This window comes from Aptenodytes patagonicus, chromosome 16 (genome assembly GCF_965638725.1).
Source record: "Aptenodytes patagonicus chromosome 16, bAptPat1.pri.cur, whole genome shotgun sequence".
Taxonomy (NCBI): Eukaryota; Metazoa; Chordata; class Aves; order Sphenisciformes; family Spheniscidae; genus Aptenodytes; species Aptenodytes patagonicus.
Genome location: NC_134964.1, coordinates 13,113,764 through 13,130,317, shown reverse-complemented (window position 1 = coordinate 13,130,317; position 16,554 = coordinate 13,113,764). Strand labels below are relative to the sequence as shown.

General features: G+C 41.4%; 1 protein-coding gene across 3 annotated transcripts in view; it reads left to right on the top strand.

The window, feature by feature from the left end:
* Positions 1 to 16,554, top strand: part of DNAH9 (dynein axonemal heavy chain 9) — a 211,213-nt gene that overhangs the window by 146,138 nt on the left and 48,521 nt on the right. For all 3 annotated transcript variants that reach the window (XM_076353524.1, XM_076353525.1, XM_076353526.1), the window contains one exon: positions 14,671 to 14,864. In XM_076353524.1, the coding sequence (XP_076209639.1) occupies positions 14,671 to 14,864 (194 nt within the window). The remainder of the gene's footprint in view (positions 1 to 14,670; positions 14,865 to 16,554) is intronic.

The window sequence follows — 16,554 nt, the reverse complement described above, 5'->3', positions numbered from 1 at the left end:
TCTATCCCTGCCGAAACCAGGACATGGGCTCTTCATGATTGTACCCCTGATGATTTGTGTGTCCCTGAGAGAGTGATTTTTCCCTCTGAGATTTAGGCTTCTCTCTCTGTAAGAGAGGAATAGGAATATCCTCTGGTTTTTGTGGTTATAGATTGTGAAGGACATGGAGATCTTCACTGTATTTGGGAGGAGGTGGGAATTTAAGGTAGATATGACCAACTGCAGAGATGTGCTGGGGACAGAGTAGTGACAGCTGACGGACCTTCTGTAAAAAATTACTGTCATGGCAATGAGAAGGTCTAACAGCTGCCATGTGTTTGGAGTGAGAGGTGAGGAAGAGCATATCAAAGAAATGTGAGTTATCACATCTTTGCTCTTATTTGTCAACAAATGTGGATTGTGCTGGATTTGAACCTGATTCAGCAGGGTATGATTTGTTTTCTGGAAGAGGGCAAAATGTTCTTCAAATTAGGCATGTTCATTCACACCTTGTTGGATCTGAGATTGTATCTTTTGTTTTATTGTGGCTTCTGATCAGTCTCTGGCACCTGCTGTGATTTAAGAGTCAGTTTTATTTATAGCATGCTGCCTTCGTGGGACATTTCTCTGCTGCTGTGAAGTAGGGAGTGAAGACATCCTGGTTTCATTGGGATAGTTCTCAAATTTTCATCTGGTACATTGTTTTTTTCCTTTCTCTCCCTTCCACCATGCTGCACAGAGAATGTATCTGGTTCTTGGAGGGTGACCAGGCAAAATATCTTCATCCAAGCCCAAGACATAGCTGATATTCTTTTCCTTTTTGTATTGTTTTGTGGAACTTTCCAGAATTTTGCAGGAGCCCTAGCTTATGGTGCCACATGCCTTTCTAGGCAAGCACATGCTAGGCTGTGCTTCACTTGGCAAACACTGTCTTTTAAGGTAGCACAGAGTTGGAGCTCTAAGTTGCAGACTGCAGTTCAGAAGTCAAATGAAGCTGATGTTTCTAACCCAGGTCACCCATAGCGATTTCAAGTGGTAGCATGGAACAACTCATGCCAGATGTGTCTGCCCTGACCAGGAGTTATCATCTCTGTCTCTTCACTGGCAGTGAGGACGGGGCCTCTGCCTCATTCTGCGCATGCACACGACCTAGCTTATGTTGGAAATGTCACAATCACATTTTCAGCCATAAAATAAGCTTGGAACTTCTTGCTAAACCAGCCCTGTTCATCCTCTACAAGGCATATTTCCATAATAATGGAGGAATTAAAAAAATTTCTACACCCTTTCTTTAATCATCTTTTGTTCAGTGGTGGCGTTTTGCTGTTCAGACAGCAGCAGCTTTATTTTTGTTACTCCTTTGAAGACAAATTAAATGGACACTTAGGGTCAACACACATAATCAGGGGAACTCAGCCATCAAGCCCATCAAATACATGCTTTGCAATAGCATATTTTGTCTTTGGGCTGTGCAGTCTGTATAGATTGTAGATGTACATACATATTATTGCTTGAAATCTCAGGCTTTCTCAACTCTGCTCTGTCCCTGTTCGGCATGGGGATATACAGGGTGAATGGTGCATTTCAGTTCCTCTGGAGTCCTTCTGGGTTGGAGTTCTCCACTGGAGCGTTCTGCACTGCAAAGCTGCTTTCTAATTCAGTCCTCTAAGTTTCCTATGGAAGGTGAACTTCCTTCCACCACAGGTTTCAGAGGTTTCGGGCTCTGATTCTCATTTTGGAGATCCTTTTATGTATCTTAGGAAACATATTACTCTTGTAGTGCCCAAGGATGACTTTGCTAGTCCTGCCTGCAGACAGGCATTCTCCAAGAAGACACCTTCTACGTTTGCAGTGAGTTTTTTTCTCTGTGAGATGATGCCTTCTGTGCTGGCCAGTTCCAATTCAATGTGGGTGAAATGGCCTTTCATGTTGCCCGTGTGCTTCATCATGATTGTTGCAACTGCATCCCCACATCAACATCAACTCCCAGTCATTCATTCTTCAGACTTTATTCTTGCATCACTATTCGACATATCCAGGAGAACAGGCATTTCTGTGCAGAGTGTCAAAGTACACAGCATACTGTGTCAGAGCCTGGTACGAGACCAGCAGTAAGGAACTTCTACTCATCAGAGCTCAGTGTCAGTGGCATCACTGAACAAGGTCTTTGCCCCTTCACCCAGCTACGTGCCCCAGCTTCGTCCCCACCAGCAGCCTGCACTCCGTCATCCCTCAGCCATCCAAAACTGATGCCATGTTGGGTATTTATCATGTAGGTGTGTGCGTGGAGTAGCTGGAGACTTTTCCTGAGGTAGGCAGGAATTGGGAGTGGACTGCCACCTGAAGTTGCTTTCCAATAACTGATTCTCTTTGAGATGAGCCCTTCCCAGTCAGCTTCCTCTCTCCCACTGAGTCTCTCGGCGTTTTTGGTTGAGATGGAAACTACATGATGCCAAGAAGATGCTGCTCTGCACACCCTTTTGCTGAGCTGTGAGATGGCAGGATGTAAATGTGTCCAAGTGTGCTGCACACGTCAGGTGTCTTCAGCCTCAGTGTGCATCTGCTGTCCCCATGAGCAGCACATCTCAAAGTGTTGCAGTCACTGGTCAATAATCTGTGCTAATTTTATGTATTTCAGGATTTTCAGATGTTGAATTCAATATTTTCAGATACTGAATACTCTTCAGATTGTCTTTTGTGATGATTGTAGTATTGATTTTACTATAAATAATATGGCTGGTGCCAACTTTATTAGTGTTTATGTTCTATTAATGTGTGTTGGTTTATTAACCTTTGAGTTTTTGGCACCTCCAGTTACTTGAGGCATGGTTTTAGTACAATCACATTTTGTCACAGACTGCTATAATTAGGTTAATTAGTCATGGCTTCTATACAGCTTATTAGCAGGCTAAAATCTCCTTTTCTTTCATCAGGAAGATTAAGTGCTGTAATAAATTGTTTCTTCAACAAAGCTTGAGCAAAGTACATTTCAGATTCATATTTCAAATTCAAAGTGGAATTTAGCATTCTGCTAATTTTTCACAGAAACATTGAAAATGCTCCTGCACAAAGTGCTCCTCTTGCCAGGGGTTTCAGGCCAAGATAGTAATGCCAAAAGAAATCAATATTGAAATTTGTGGCCCATTCTGTGCTTCCCATTTTGGGCACATTAACTTCAAAGGAAACCTCATTAAATGTTGAGGACTCTGTGCATGCAAATAACCTTGTGTGACTTGGCTTATTATTTATTGTTGTTGTTTAATTAATAATATGTATAGGCTAATAGTCCTTTGCAGTTGTGCAGCTCATGATGCTGGAGCATCTGACACAGGTTTATGATTTAGTTTTCCAGCTTCCTTCAGTAAAAAAGTTCACTAACTTTTTAGTAGGGAAGGGTAATATCTTTTATTAGCTCTGCTGATAGACTTGGAAAAAATAAGTAAGTTTCAGGCTTTTCAGTGCTTCTTTAAGCCTGAAACAGGAATTGAATTCGAACTAAGCACAGGTTGAGCAAAACTGCTCTGAGCTTAACTTGATTCTGTTCATCAGTCAGCCTATATGGGAGAACCCCTGTGGAGGCACGTTAGTTAGCTCTGGAGCAAGGGGAATTGTTAGCACAGGACACAGTCATTAGCCTCAGTGCAAATACTGCCTCTGGGTCATTGAAGGGTTAGTTAAGAGCAGAAAGGGGAGAAAATTGTATCATTTAATGAAAGTAGTGCCTTTGCTGAGTCCCTGGCTCTGGTGTTCAATAGAGTTGGTCATTTTGGTTCTAAGGCCCGTCTTTTGCAGGTACTTAATAGTGATCTCTTGAGAAGTCAAAAGTATTCTTTTATTCTTAATGAGGTTTTCTGTCTTTTTTCAATTTCCTTTATTACAGTATGTTATACTTTCCTCACCCTCTATGTTCCCAGTACTTAGCTTGAAGGTTTTATTTCGGTTGGTACTTCTGAAAAAGTTTTTTGCATGCATGCAAGGTTGCCCATTTCTCCTGACTTGGCTGTTGGTTACCTTACCAACAAATGTGTGGACACACCTTAGACCACAAAGGTACAATGATGTTACTGCTTGAACTGCACAGGACCTCAGGCCACAGCCACGTGCAAATGACTATTTTGATATTCTTGTTTCAAGATTGAACTTAACATAGAAGCAGTGTAGAGGTTATCCTCTGTAGGGTTTTTCCCCCATTTTTTATTTCTTTCCTTCACTGGAAGGTCTCCAGTGTCATAAGATGAAGGTGTTGATACCTGGATGGGAGATGAGTATTGTCTGAATTGAACTGGGTTTCGTGGTTGTTGGGTCTTCCAGACTATGTCTAGATTAACAAGTACAATGGGCCAGCAGCTGTTTTCAGGCCCTGGCAGCGTGTGACATGGCACAGTGTGAATCCATACAGCGAAACTCCCCTCACCTCCCAAACCAGAAACATCTCATGTATTGTTTACTGTGGACAGTCCCTGGAGTGTCCTACCCCCTAGGCTATGTCCAGGCATTTTTTGAGAGCAAACAAGTTGGCCAAAGTCAAATGGGAGCCAGCAACATACTAGCAAACTGCGTGGCACATGGTGAGCTTCTGCCTGGACCTCTTCTGTAGCCACAGATTGAGGAGCAGATCAGCAGGCAAGAAAAAAGTGTGTGTCTTCTCCTCACTGTATAGGTATTCTGGGGTCTGAGATAGGCAGATAGAAACTCCCTCTCCCCATAGTCTGAGACAATCTTACTCTGGAACAGCTTTATAGGTGCATGAGTGTGGTTTTAGTCCTGAGCTAATACAATCTGCCCATCAGTAGGGGTTATTAGCTTAGGCAAAGCCTCACATGAGGCGTAGTTATGCATCTTCTGTTCAGTGCCCAGTGCCAAAAGACCGTGCTTGTGTTTCTTAGGGGTTCAGCAGCGCAGTTTGTATTTGCCTGGAGAAGATCACATGAACATACCTGGAGTCAAGCTGGGCTCTTCCTGAGCTTCACCACTACTAATGAAGCCAGTGGTCATGCCCTTATGGTATTAATTTTCATGGTTGCCTTTGCCAAAACCAGCCCTTTTTAGAAGATGGGGGTGGTTCTCAGGCCACTGAGACTAGCTGAAGGTTGGGTGAATGGATTTCCCTGTGACCCTGAAGAGCTCTGCTGTGAAATTCTCCCATGCTGTGACTCCCTCCATGCCATGCCCTTCCTGGGGAACCGTGTCCATGCTGCTTTGTGGCCTTGTGCCTCCTGCAGAACTGCGGTCCCTGATCAACCATGCGTGCATCTGGCTCTCACCGCAGCAGCCTGTTTCCCACAGGCTGGATGCAGGCAGCTCTGGATCTCCTTTGCTCAGATACGCATTTCCCAAGTCTGATTTTCTTTGTGATATTTTCTGCAGTGCCTCTTTATTGCCGAATGCAGATGTGTCCCATAGGATAAGTGAAGCTAGTTAATATACAACAAGAATACACCTGGACAACTTGGATTACTTCTTCATCCCAATCATTTCCCTCATCTTTTTCTGAAGAGGAAGAATTTTCATTATGTAGATATGAAAACGCTACTGAAAGGGCATTGTTTAATAAATGTGATGTTGAATAATGAGCTCTAAATACTGAATTCAGCTTTCGATGAGGAGAACAGCAGTAGACAAAGTAGTATATTAACTCCATATTTATAATTTTGCAGAATGCAGATGATAAGATTGTGTGTGTGGCTTATGAGATAAAATAGCAAATCATATATTTTACATTTAAGAAAACTGGAATTTTTTGACAAAAGAACAGAAATCTCTCTTCCAACTTTCACTTTTTGTACTTTTTAGACACTGAAATTTTTCATTCTTGTCAAAGATTCATTGTGACACAATCTGCTGCCGATATTGTGTTCTTTGCACGTAGGCAAGGTCCTTTGATCAGGCTGGTCAGATATGAAAGGCTTGCAGCTCACAGCTTTCCATGTACCTTCAGAATTATTATTATGCCAGAAAATCATAGTCTTAATTAAATCTCTTCCATTAACTCAGTTCTTCAGATGTACAGCCTTTTAGTGCACCTTTGATAGAAAACATTGATTATGACACTTCGATGTGCATTTATCTGCTCTCATCTAGAAGTTTCCTAAGGACATTCATCTGTCCTCACCAGCACTCAAGTCTCAGAGAAATTTTCCCAATGTCTCACAGAAATATTACTTGAGAACATTTTACCTTTTTTTTTCCTTTTCTTTTTTAACCTGCTGGCTAACGATCTGATGTTTTTCTGAAATACAGCAGAGATTTTGATCACATCAAATATTTAAAGACGTACTTTGTTGGTTTGATTGCAGAGCAGAAATTGAATTTTTCTGGATGCCTCTACAGCAGTGTCAGCCTCCATGCTTCACTCTCAGTCCACCCATGACACAAAGCCTGCTGTCAGCTGGTCATTTTGATTGTAAAAGTTCTTTCACCCTCTAAATGGAAGGAAAGAGAAGTAATTGCTTCATAAGAGATATCTTTTAGATGTCAAATGTATCTTTTTTAGACATTGTATATCTTTTGGTGTCCTATCGCTTTGCTTAAAAAATAGAAAAAAAAAAATCAGTTGCAGTGCACTCCTGAAAAGATGCGAGTGGACTGTGGGCCCAGGAGTGACCGCAGAGAGGTCTGATGGCTGAGCTCTGCTAGCAACTAAGGATGTGCAAGCAGTCATCGTGTTTTGGACATGATATACTGTACCTAGATGAGTAAGATGCTTTTGGAAAGGCAATGAAGGCAAATGGCTTGGATTTGGCTCCTCTTTATTAGTTCCTCCTTTTAAGCCCAGATCTGCCATAAAGGACCTGTTGGAGCTCCTTATTTCTGTAATACGGTAGAGCTCATAAATGTTTCCTTTGCATGGCAGTGTTGGTTCACATGAACAACTGTGAAGACTGCAGATTGACTGCTCAGCTGAATTTTGACTAGGAACAATCTCTGGAACCCTGATGGTAACAACAAGGCTTTACCTGTGTTGAGACACATGAGGTGGCATTTTGTGGAGGCGCTCGTGGTCTGTGTATCATTCCCACCATGTGACCATAGGGCATCAGTGGACCACAGTATCGTCAGTACCTGAATAGGAGCATCCTTGTTCAATGAATATAGTCTGACAGAGCCATGGGGACAAGCTTTTCACTTCACTCAGCGTTGGCCAAGCCTCTGCTGGAGTCTGATTTGATCTTTGAGTATTGCATTTTAAGAAAGATGCAGACCTTCTGGAGACAGGGTAGAGGAAAGCAGTGAGAAGTGTCAGGTACCTGAAAATGAGACTGTGAGAAGAGATTAAGGAGAGGGAGAAGGGGAAGGATTATGTCTGAGGGCCTCAAGATTCAGGGGACAGGAGGGTACAATCCTCAAAAAGTGTCCTCCAAAGGGGAAAGAGCAATCGTTTTTCTGTATCAGTAAAAGGTAAAGCAAGGTGCATCTCAAAGTACTGCAAGAAAAATTCATACCAGACAATTGAAAATTCTTTGTGAAAGAGGACAGTGAAGGACTGGCATAGATTGCTTGCAGTTTCTGTTACTGAGGTTGTCTGAGCAGTTCATGTGATTCATGTATGAGGATTATGTCAGGGGCCTGAGTGCACCAAGGGACTCTGCAGCTTCTTTACTCTGGTCACCTGTTCTCAAGGCCAGCTCTGCTATGGTGCCACCATGAAACCTTGGATCAGACCATTGCTGTGAAAATTGCTGTGAGAAGCCTCATCAAGGGATGGGTCCACACGTGTGTGTGTGTACATATATATATATGTATATCAGGACACAGAACCATGGACCTTGAGAGCCTTCCAGCAGGTGACATCCTGGAACAGATGCTTCAGCTGAGCTCTTCCAGTCCATGAGACATTTTCTCTTTAAGTTTTGCTGTGCATTGGCGCATGGTGATGGCCCATGTGTGATTTGTAACAGCCGAATCCAGGGAACTTTTGAAATACACAAGTACCACCTTTCAGCTGTCATCAGGGACCCATGGCCAGCTTCTGGTTCTGGCTGCGTGTCCCTGATTTGCTGGAGATCATCAAAGAGTGAAGAGGAAAGATGGAGAGTGTGGCTTGGCAGAACAACCTGACTTTGCAAGGCCCATTCTCAAAACAACCTGAACAACCTTTGCAGGAAAATTGCCAATATGAACCTAGCTGTGAAACAGGCAAAATTATGAAAATTTGGTGGGTGGTTATAAGCAACTAGAATAGAAAGATTATGACTAAATCTCATTCCTGTTACTGACCTTTCCTGACCAGTGGAGCTGTCTGTAGGAACATACTAGTAGGAAGGACTTGATTGCTGAAGCCATTGCTTTCTGATCCATGATACAGGTTTCACTGGGAATTTTCCAAGAAAGTGTAGCGAGATCCAACCCATCACTCCTCAGCCCACTTTTGTCATCCAACCGCAAGGTGTCTGCATTTTGTGATGCTCTAGGAAGGATGCTGCAGATAAACAGAAGGATGTTTTTGTATAGTGTCATGGCATGGCACTACATACTTTTTAACCGCAGTATAATTTAGATGTGGGGAAAACGCAAGGAAGAGTTTGAATGAAGACAGGGGCATACAGTGCAATGAGTTTGTCAGTCAGCTTTTATGAAAGAAATAAGGAGGATTAAAATAACATTTTTGTGTTGAGAGGTGACTGAAGTTTGGCAAACCTATCATGTCTTTATTTTTACCTTCAGTAGAGATTTTTCTTATGAGTTGAATAGTTCAGGTAGTGCAGCTAAACAGAAAATAACACCTTCGGTGAATGAATAATACAAACCAAAAACTAGCATGGGAAAGACGGCAAATAATCCATCATTTTCTACATTGATCCTTCTAGTTAACAGTAGTATTCAAATGGAGTAATTCATCTGCTTATACGTCTACTTCCTGAATGATCCAATCTATCAATTCAAGCCCAATGCAGGTTTGACTTTACCATTCTTCCAGGAGCTGTCTTTCTCCAACTGTGGGATGCTGGTTTTCCTAATGAGATTTGGGTCACCTGCAGAAAATGAAGGAAAGAAATTATGAATATTTGCAGAAACCTATATAAGCAGAACTCGCAGTGGACATGGACAGTGTCCTTGTCCTTTAGAAGGTGTTTTGAAAATGCATGAGGTTGTTCCCAAGCATCAGGCATTCATACAGCTGCTCTGCTTTAACTCTGTTGCAAAAGTTCACACACGAGCTGCTTCAAACTCTACAAGCCCATGTACGGACAGACAGCTGGGAAGCTGAGTTGTGGTGGTACTTTCCCATACCTCCCTGGGAACCTGTGTCCCTCAGGTTGGTGAAGCACAGCTCCAAAACACGCAGCCAAGCCATGGCGACAGCTACACAGCTCAAATGCTTTGAATTACTGGAGTGTTTCTAGACTTCGAATCTAATCCTGGTGTTGGTATTGAAAACATGCAGCTTTGCTGCACGCCTCAACTGACATCTGAGAATGATTCCCCTTCAATTATCATTAGCCTACGGGCTTGGCTTGCTAAAAGCCAGTCTTTCTGGAGTATGTGCACATCACTGCTGGGGACCACCCCTGCCCACTGAAACCCTGGCAGCTTCTGCAAACGACGTTGTCAGGCTGTTGCCTGTCCAAAAGCAGAGAGTCTCAGGATCAATTGCACAACTGCTGAGCACTGTGAACTTTTTAGTTGTGGAGCCTGCTTCACTTAAAACCTGTATAACATAATTCATAAAAACATATCTCCTTAATTTTGCAAGTGAAATTGTGACTAATTGTTAGGATTTAATCATCTCAGATTATTAAGGCTGTGAGAATATTAAATACAATTTCTTTCCAGTGTTGTCAAGTTGTGTGATTTTTATGGAGAGACATTTGATGTTCAGTGTGTTCCTTATAGACCCCTTTTTTTTTAAGTAGAGGGTTCTTTTTCTAAAAAGCAAGATATATAAGGAGCTAAGACTGAAAGTATGAATCAGGTATAACCTGGATACTCAAAAAAGTAAGGACAGCTTTTTAAAAAAAAAAACAACTCACTTTTTTTTGTTATGGCTTTTTTATATCTTTTTAGAAACCAGTCTCATGGCTGCTGGGGAACTTGGTAAATAGGTGTTAGAAGCTCACTCTGGCAGCACTGGTTTTTCTTGCACTGTATTATTTTCCACACTATTTATGTTGGTGCAGAGCATGCTAATGGAGCTGTTTTGACTTCCCTTGCCCCACAGCTGTTCTCAAGTCAGATGACTCTGGGGCAGAAGTTTTTAAATTATAGAAATAGTTTAAAATACAAAACAATCTTTTTTTTTTTTTTAAAAGAATAATTTCCTTTAGAGCCAAGGGGAAGAAAACATGGAGATAATATCTTTATTTTTTTAGATTTTATAAACACTTATGAAGCAATGCCTAAACTTGGGGCCAGTTTTGCCTAGATGGTATCCTCAGAACAACTGCCTTTAGTGATAAGAGCAAGTGTTTTCTCCAATAAATTTACAAAAGCTTGTTGTAGTGCATCATCTGGCACTAGGAGATAAATTACATGCAGGAGTGATGACACCAGACCTTTGAAGTTGTTCTTTTCACTAAAGACTCAGCCCATCCTCTGGAGGCAGCAAGCAGTGAGGAGAAACTGAGTGTGTCATCTCCTTGTTGTGCCCATCTGCCTGGAACTTCTCCCTGTCCCCCGAGACATCATCCATTTGCAAAGATCCCCTTTCCCCTCTGGCCCTTCGTTGACTCCCTGAAGGGCCATGTGTTCAGGACACCTTGTAAGCACACCAGCAGTTGCTCTGCAATGGCAACTAGGATTTCTTTCTCAAAGCCAATGGCTGATACATGTTGTATTTCCTACAGCTGTGGGGGGAAAGAGAGTACTTTGCATTTTTGAATGTGTGAAATTCACAGATCTGCTGACATATCAGCTCCAGTTTAAAGCTGGTTCTGACTTAGATGAGAAACTGTCAAAGAAAACCAAAGTGATAAAGCAAGTTGTCTGCGATTCAGTGAATGAAAAATCATTTTCTCTGAGAAAACAATGATCCTTGCCTTCACATGGTGTGAAGAGACCTGTTTTGCTAGCAAAGTCTCATTTTGAGATATAAACTCAAGACCCTCCTGTTTCCAGCCATCGGAGATGATTATAGTGTGGGTTGCAAAGAGAGGAACTGGAGTCCTCCAGCCCTTTTGATCATATTTTATTTTGATCAATGTTTTTTGTCTCTCTCCATTTCCATGACGACTCTAATTGACAAATGTATTCTTCATTATGTTGACAAAAATAGGCACGCTACACAGGTTGATGTGTAGCACCCATCTGCTGTCCTAATGTACCATTCCTACTTTTACTCCCGCTGCTTGGAAACAGTGATTATTGTTGGTCTGAGTTTCTTGGAAAATTTCACAGCAGAGGTATTGAAAAGCAGTTAATATACACAGAAAGATTACTGATTGAGATAGCTTTCACTGCACTGGCTTTTAAATAGCAACATCTCTTATTAATACCATCACTCCTAATAAGTGCAATTAAAATTGTTGACTAATGAAAATTTTAGTGTTAATTTATATAATACAGACTTTATACTTGCAATTAGAGCTTTCTTGATTCTGCAAAATGTTGTTCAGAGAGAGAGACTATCATCTCTGATTACATGTCTGTCATTTAGTAAGAAGAAAGCAGTTTTTCAGAATCTCCCTTGTTAACATCAACCAAGAGACTTCTCGAAGCAGCAGCAGCCCAAGTTCTGAAGTGGTATTTTAAGTAAGTCACTTCAAAAGTCAACAGTGTTAAGATGTTTTCTATAAGCACTTGCACTGATGAATCCACTGAATTCAACATTTGTATTGTGTTCAGCTACGAGAAGTGCATCCAATATATTTATTGCTGCAAGGACAAGGTTTTGGCAGATCAGAATATATGGCATTGTTCCTTTGAATTTCAGTTCCTCCTGTTCTGTGCTCTGGTTTCTAGTTTTCCACAGACAGCGGGATATAGCACTGAATTTGGAGCAAGTACTTCTGTCACTGACATTTCTCCCTGTTAGTGCTAATCCACACATGGAAACAACATCTGTTGAATCACTACTTTGCTCACACTCTTCTTCACAAAACTCTGAGGATCCCTGGGAGTTTGGCATGGAGATGGTCAGTGCCAAATTGAGTCAGTCCATGCTGTAGCTCTCAAGTGGTATTGCAAGCACTCTGCTCTTATGTGTGCCTTTTGTGGAGATATTGATGAAATTGTGACTTTGAGCAAGGCTTGATTTGTTGCAGAAACATTTATAGTAATATCTCCAAGTACTTCTCTGCCTATAGCTCTAATTCTGGCCCTAGAGCACATGACCTGTGAGGAAAGGTGGAGGGATTTGTCCAGCTACGAGATGACAGAGCGAAACTCTCCTTGTTGTTGGCAATGAACATAATAAGGATTAACCGTGACAAACTGCAGGTAGGGAGGTTCAGCTTGAACATATTAAAAAAAATGTATCTTCTTTACCAGAAGGATAGTGCAGGTCTACAACAGGGCACCCAGAGAGGCTGAGGGAACTTCATTTTAGAGGTCAGCATTTTGGTAAACAAAGCCATGGCTGACCTGATCCAGTGGTGGCTGTAGTCCTAGCCTGAGCATGAGGTTGGACTAGACACTTCCAGAGGTTGCTTCCAACCATTGCTTCTGTGATGCTGTGAGTCTATATTCAACAAATGTCCTGGGTCAATGGCACCCACTGGGAACAGCTTTACAATCTCTCTGTAATCTACAGGCATTCCCACTGCTAAAACATGAACTCATTTGTAAAAGAAGCCCCTTTTTCTGACACCTTCCTTCCCTTTGTTCGCTCTCTGTGTTGAAGTACAGCTTCTAACAAAATTCAGTCTACTAGAAAGACCAAAGTTTTACACTGCTCTTGACTTCTCATTGGGAAGCCTTTCCAGAGGGAAAGCTTGGCTTTCCTGCAGTTTTTAGAGCAGAGTGTCCTTCAGTGTCTTCTGCCTTACTTGCAACAACATCGTATCCAAGGCAATCTCTCAGCACTTCCGCCAGGGCATTTGCGTGACCTTCAAAGCCCTTTGGCAAGTGCGTATTTTTTCAGCTGATCTGAACAAGGTGTGACACCAGCATTTTTCAAGGAGCTTTCTCAGTTGCTTTCCACAGTGGAGCTGTATGGGGTGTGAGCTGGAGAATTAATAGTGCGGAACACCTCTGCCCATCAAGAAGCTTCTGCTTCACTCTGAGCATGTCCTTCTGTTTCTATAGAAAATAGCTCATTCACTGTCTTTTATATTTCACTTGTCTTTTGCACTTCATGTTCAACTGCTTACAGCTTCAGATTATGCAAAATGCTCTGAAGATGTTTGTTTCAGCGAGAATTTTGCTTGAAATCCAGAAGAACCTTACAAGCTGTGCAATACGTTTTGCCACCACTTGTATGAAAGATAATTTGGATTCTTTACTTCTCTGCATAACATTTATAGTTGCCACTTTCTAGCAACAAAATCTAGTTACATTTTCATCGTAATTATCATTTATTTACTGCCTTGCACAGCTGTTCTTTGGGGCATTCTTCAGCTACCTGTATCTGCTACAGACTTGTAGCACCGAGAAGTTAATCTTCGTGTGCATTTGGCAAGTATAAATCTGAGCGATTTGATTTTTACAATGGCACAATATGGTATGAATGCTTGTACAAAGAAAGCACCCACCCATTTACAGTTTGCACTATGTTTATTGAGATTTGTGGCTCTGTGGTCACCATGACTGCATGCTGAAGTCTCAGTGTTGTGGTTTCACAGAGTGTGTGCACCAGACTATACAGATAGAGAGGTATATGCACAGGGGAACAGGGAGAGAAAAATAATTGCATGTGTATAAAGATGAAGATAATTAATATTCCAACTGTGAAATCCCTTTAAAAAACCAGTTTGGTGAGCATGGCATGCCTGAGTCTCTGTTTAGCTTTGGATACTGAGCACCCTGGATACAAAAGCACATTTTTTTCATCAGTTGTTATGATTTTTGCTGCACAATTTTCTTTGTGTCTGTTGAAACAGTAAGGAGACTGTTTGCAGACTTGCAGCTCACAGGAATGCCAGCAATGTGCTCTCCTGTCAGACACGGGCTCAAAATTTCCAGCTCCCATCAAAATCAGGCATTTCTGGGATAACTGACAGTAGCAAGTGCTTGTCACCTGAGATTTTTCAGTTCTCGTTTCAAAACAGAAGAGCACATTTCTTCTCGCTTTGGGTTATGGAGAACTGCATTGTGGATGATGTCAAATTCTTTCATCCTTTCCTGTATTGTCACTTCCAAACTTCCATGTCTCAGCAACTGTGCTGCAGGGGAGAAGGCCTGGATGCCGTGTCTGGCTTCACTGGCTGTGGAAGGGCATTGCAGTGATGTGGGTGAGAGCAACAGGGAAGGCTGTGTTAGGTGCAGTATGATTTTAGAGCTGACGTTCTGTGGGCAGCCTTGAGACACATTTCACTTCAGAAGACCTTCCACAAGTATGAAACTGTCCTCAGTCATACTTTCATGTGGCTTGTAAATGGGCCATGTTGATTCCTGTTCCTGTGACAATGTGCTGACAACAGAGTTGGGAAAAGGAGAATGGACAAAGTCTGATCCTGGTGGGTTTCTGGCTGTGATTCCCAGGCTCCAGCTATGACCCTTCTGGTGGAGCAAAACATGAGCAGTCAGTAATGTTAAAAAAACGGTTCAGAGGCATGTAGGATTGTTCTTCTGAAGACCTTCCTTGAATTTTTCCAGGCTCTCTCATCCATGGAGGAATTCAGAAATCTGGATCGGGATATTGAGGGGTCTGCAAAACGGTGGAAGAAATTTGTTGAATCTGAGTGTCCTGAGAAGGAGAAGTTCCCTCAGGAATGGAAGAACAAGTCAGCTCTGCAGCGCCTGTGCATAATGAGAGCCATCCGACCCGATCGCATGACCTACGCTGTCAGGTAGGGGTGCTTCTTTACTATCTCTGTAATGTTCTCGCTTAGCAGGCAACTTTGGGTCCATGTTTTCTAGGGAACAGGAGTAATTCAGGAAAACGTTTAGATTTATTTATTATAGAATGTGAGTTCTGCAAAATGGTTTCCTATAAAGGAGTCTGCTGAATGAGTCATCTCTGAACTCTGCAAGACAGTCAACACATTTCATTTAACTGGAATTTCTTGCTTAGGGACATCTAACCCCAATATCGCCAATAGTGATGGAGCAGCATAACTAGCACTGGGTGAGGAGCAGACATGCCAAGTCAGAAGTGAGCATCATCATACAGGTGTTACACATCTGCTAGAGTCTTTTAATGATCAATACAACTTCTAGAGTTCATTAAGGTCAATTTTAGTTACTAGGTCCTTTATGGCTGTTCCTTAGGCACAAGAATAAAGTGTAGAAGTAATGGAAAGTCTTATACAGGTTTTCTCTTTTTTTTTTCCCCTGTAAAATGCAAAATGTATGTGATTCTAGTTCTGAAAGTTGTAGTTGTAAATTATGTAGTGAAGGTAACTAGGCGAGTCTAAACTTTATGAAGGTATGCAAAAGCAATATGCTTGTTCCAGGAGAAACTAAAGGTCTTTCACTCCATTAGGACTTGTTTTTTCCTTCTCTGTCCTAGTAGTCTATGATTTGACATTTCTGCAATGTCTCTCATGCTACTGCCTCTCAAATAGTTTATATTGCTCCACCATCTGGCATGTGCGTGTATATGGGTGCATGTAGCAGATTGTATTACTTAGTGTATGAACTAGATTTCTGTTTATGCTTTAAAATTCACAGAAAAATGCAGACAAGACTGAGTGAAGTCTCCCTATGGTCAATGTTATTATGTTTTATTAAATTAAATACTATAATTTATCATAATCATATCATTCTAAACCATCTTTTTCATTTCTTACTCTTTCAGGGCTGGATTCTCCATGTGTTCTCTCAGCTGAAAAGATTTTTTCCTGTTGTTGTTTAGTTTGAGTAAAATAAGCTCTTGTCTTTCTGAACTTTTAAGTGCGTATTTCATTTAACCAAGTTTAATTCATTTCTTTCAATCAAAATGGCAGTACTCACATAGTTCAAAAATAACTAGAACATAAAGTTTCAACACCTTCCATAGTTCTCTTTTATGAAAAGGTAAGGGAATCCAAGCTCAAAAGCTTGGCTGGATATTTTTAGGGTCTGGGCATGTCAAGCTTTTCCATTTGCACAAGAGTATTTAAATGTTTTTTTGTTTTGTTTCTTATCTAGAAGTAGGTTAGAATGTAAACATGTGCAAACAGTAACAGTTCACAGCACCTTCTCCAAGACTTTGTAGATGCTTGTGATTAAAATTCTTCTTGAAATAAAGGACAGTCAGACACTAGGCCCAAAAGGCTTAAGAGCTTTTGTTTAGGGAAATCTCATACCCCAAAAGCAAATGTGAAATTATTAGTGGTAACAATGACAGTCAAAATGTGTTTGACTTCCTGGTTCCTCCTTGATAGTATCATGCTCCTCAAAACCTTTCTTCAGTCAGCAGTCTGGCTAAGACAGATACTGTTCCCTTAGTGAAAAAATTTTCTGTTCCTAAGAGATTCAGCTCTCTGGAAAATACATGACTCTGTTCATCTCTCCTCATGTTAGTCAGTGAAGTCTAGTACTGTAATGTAGGAAGTA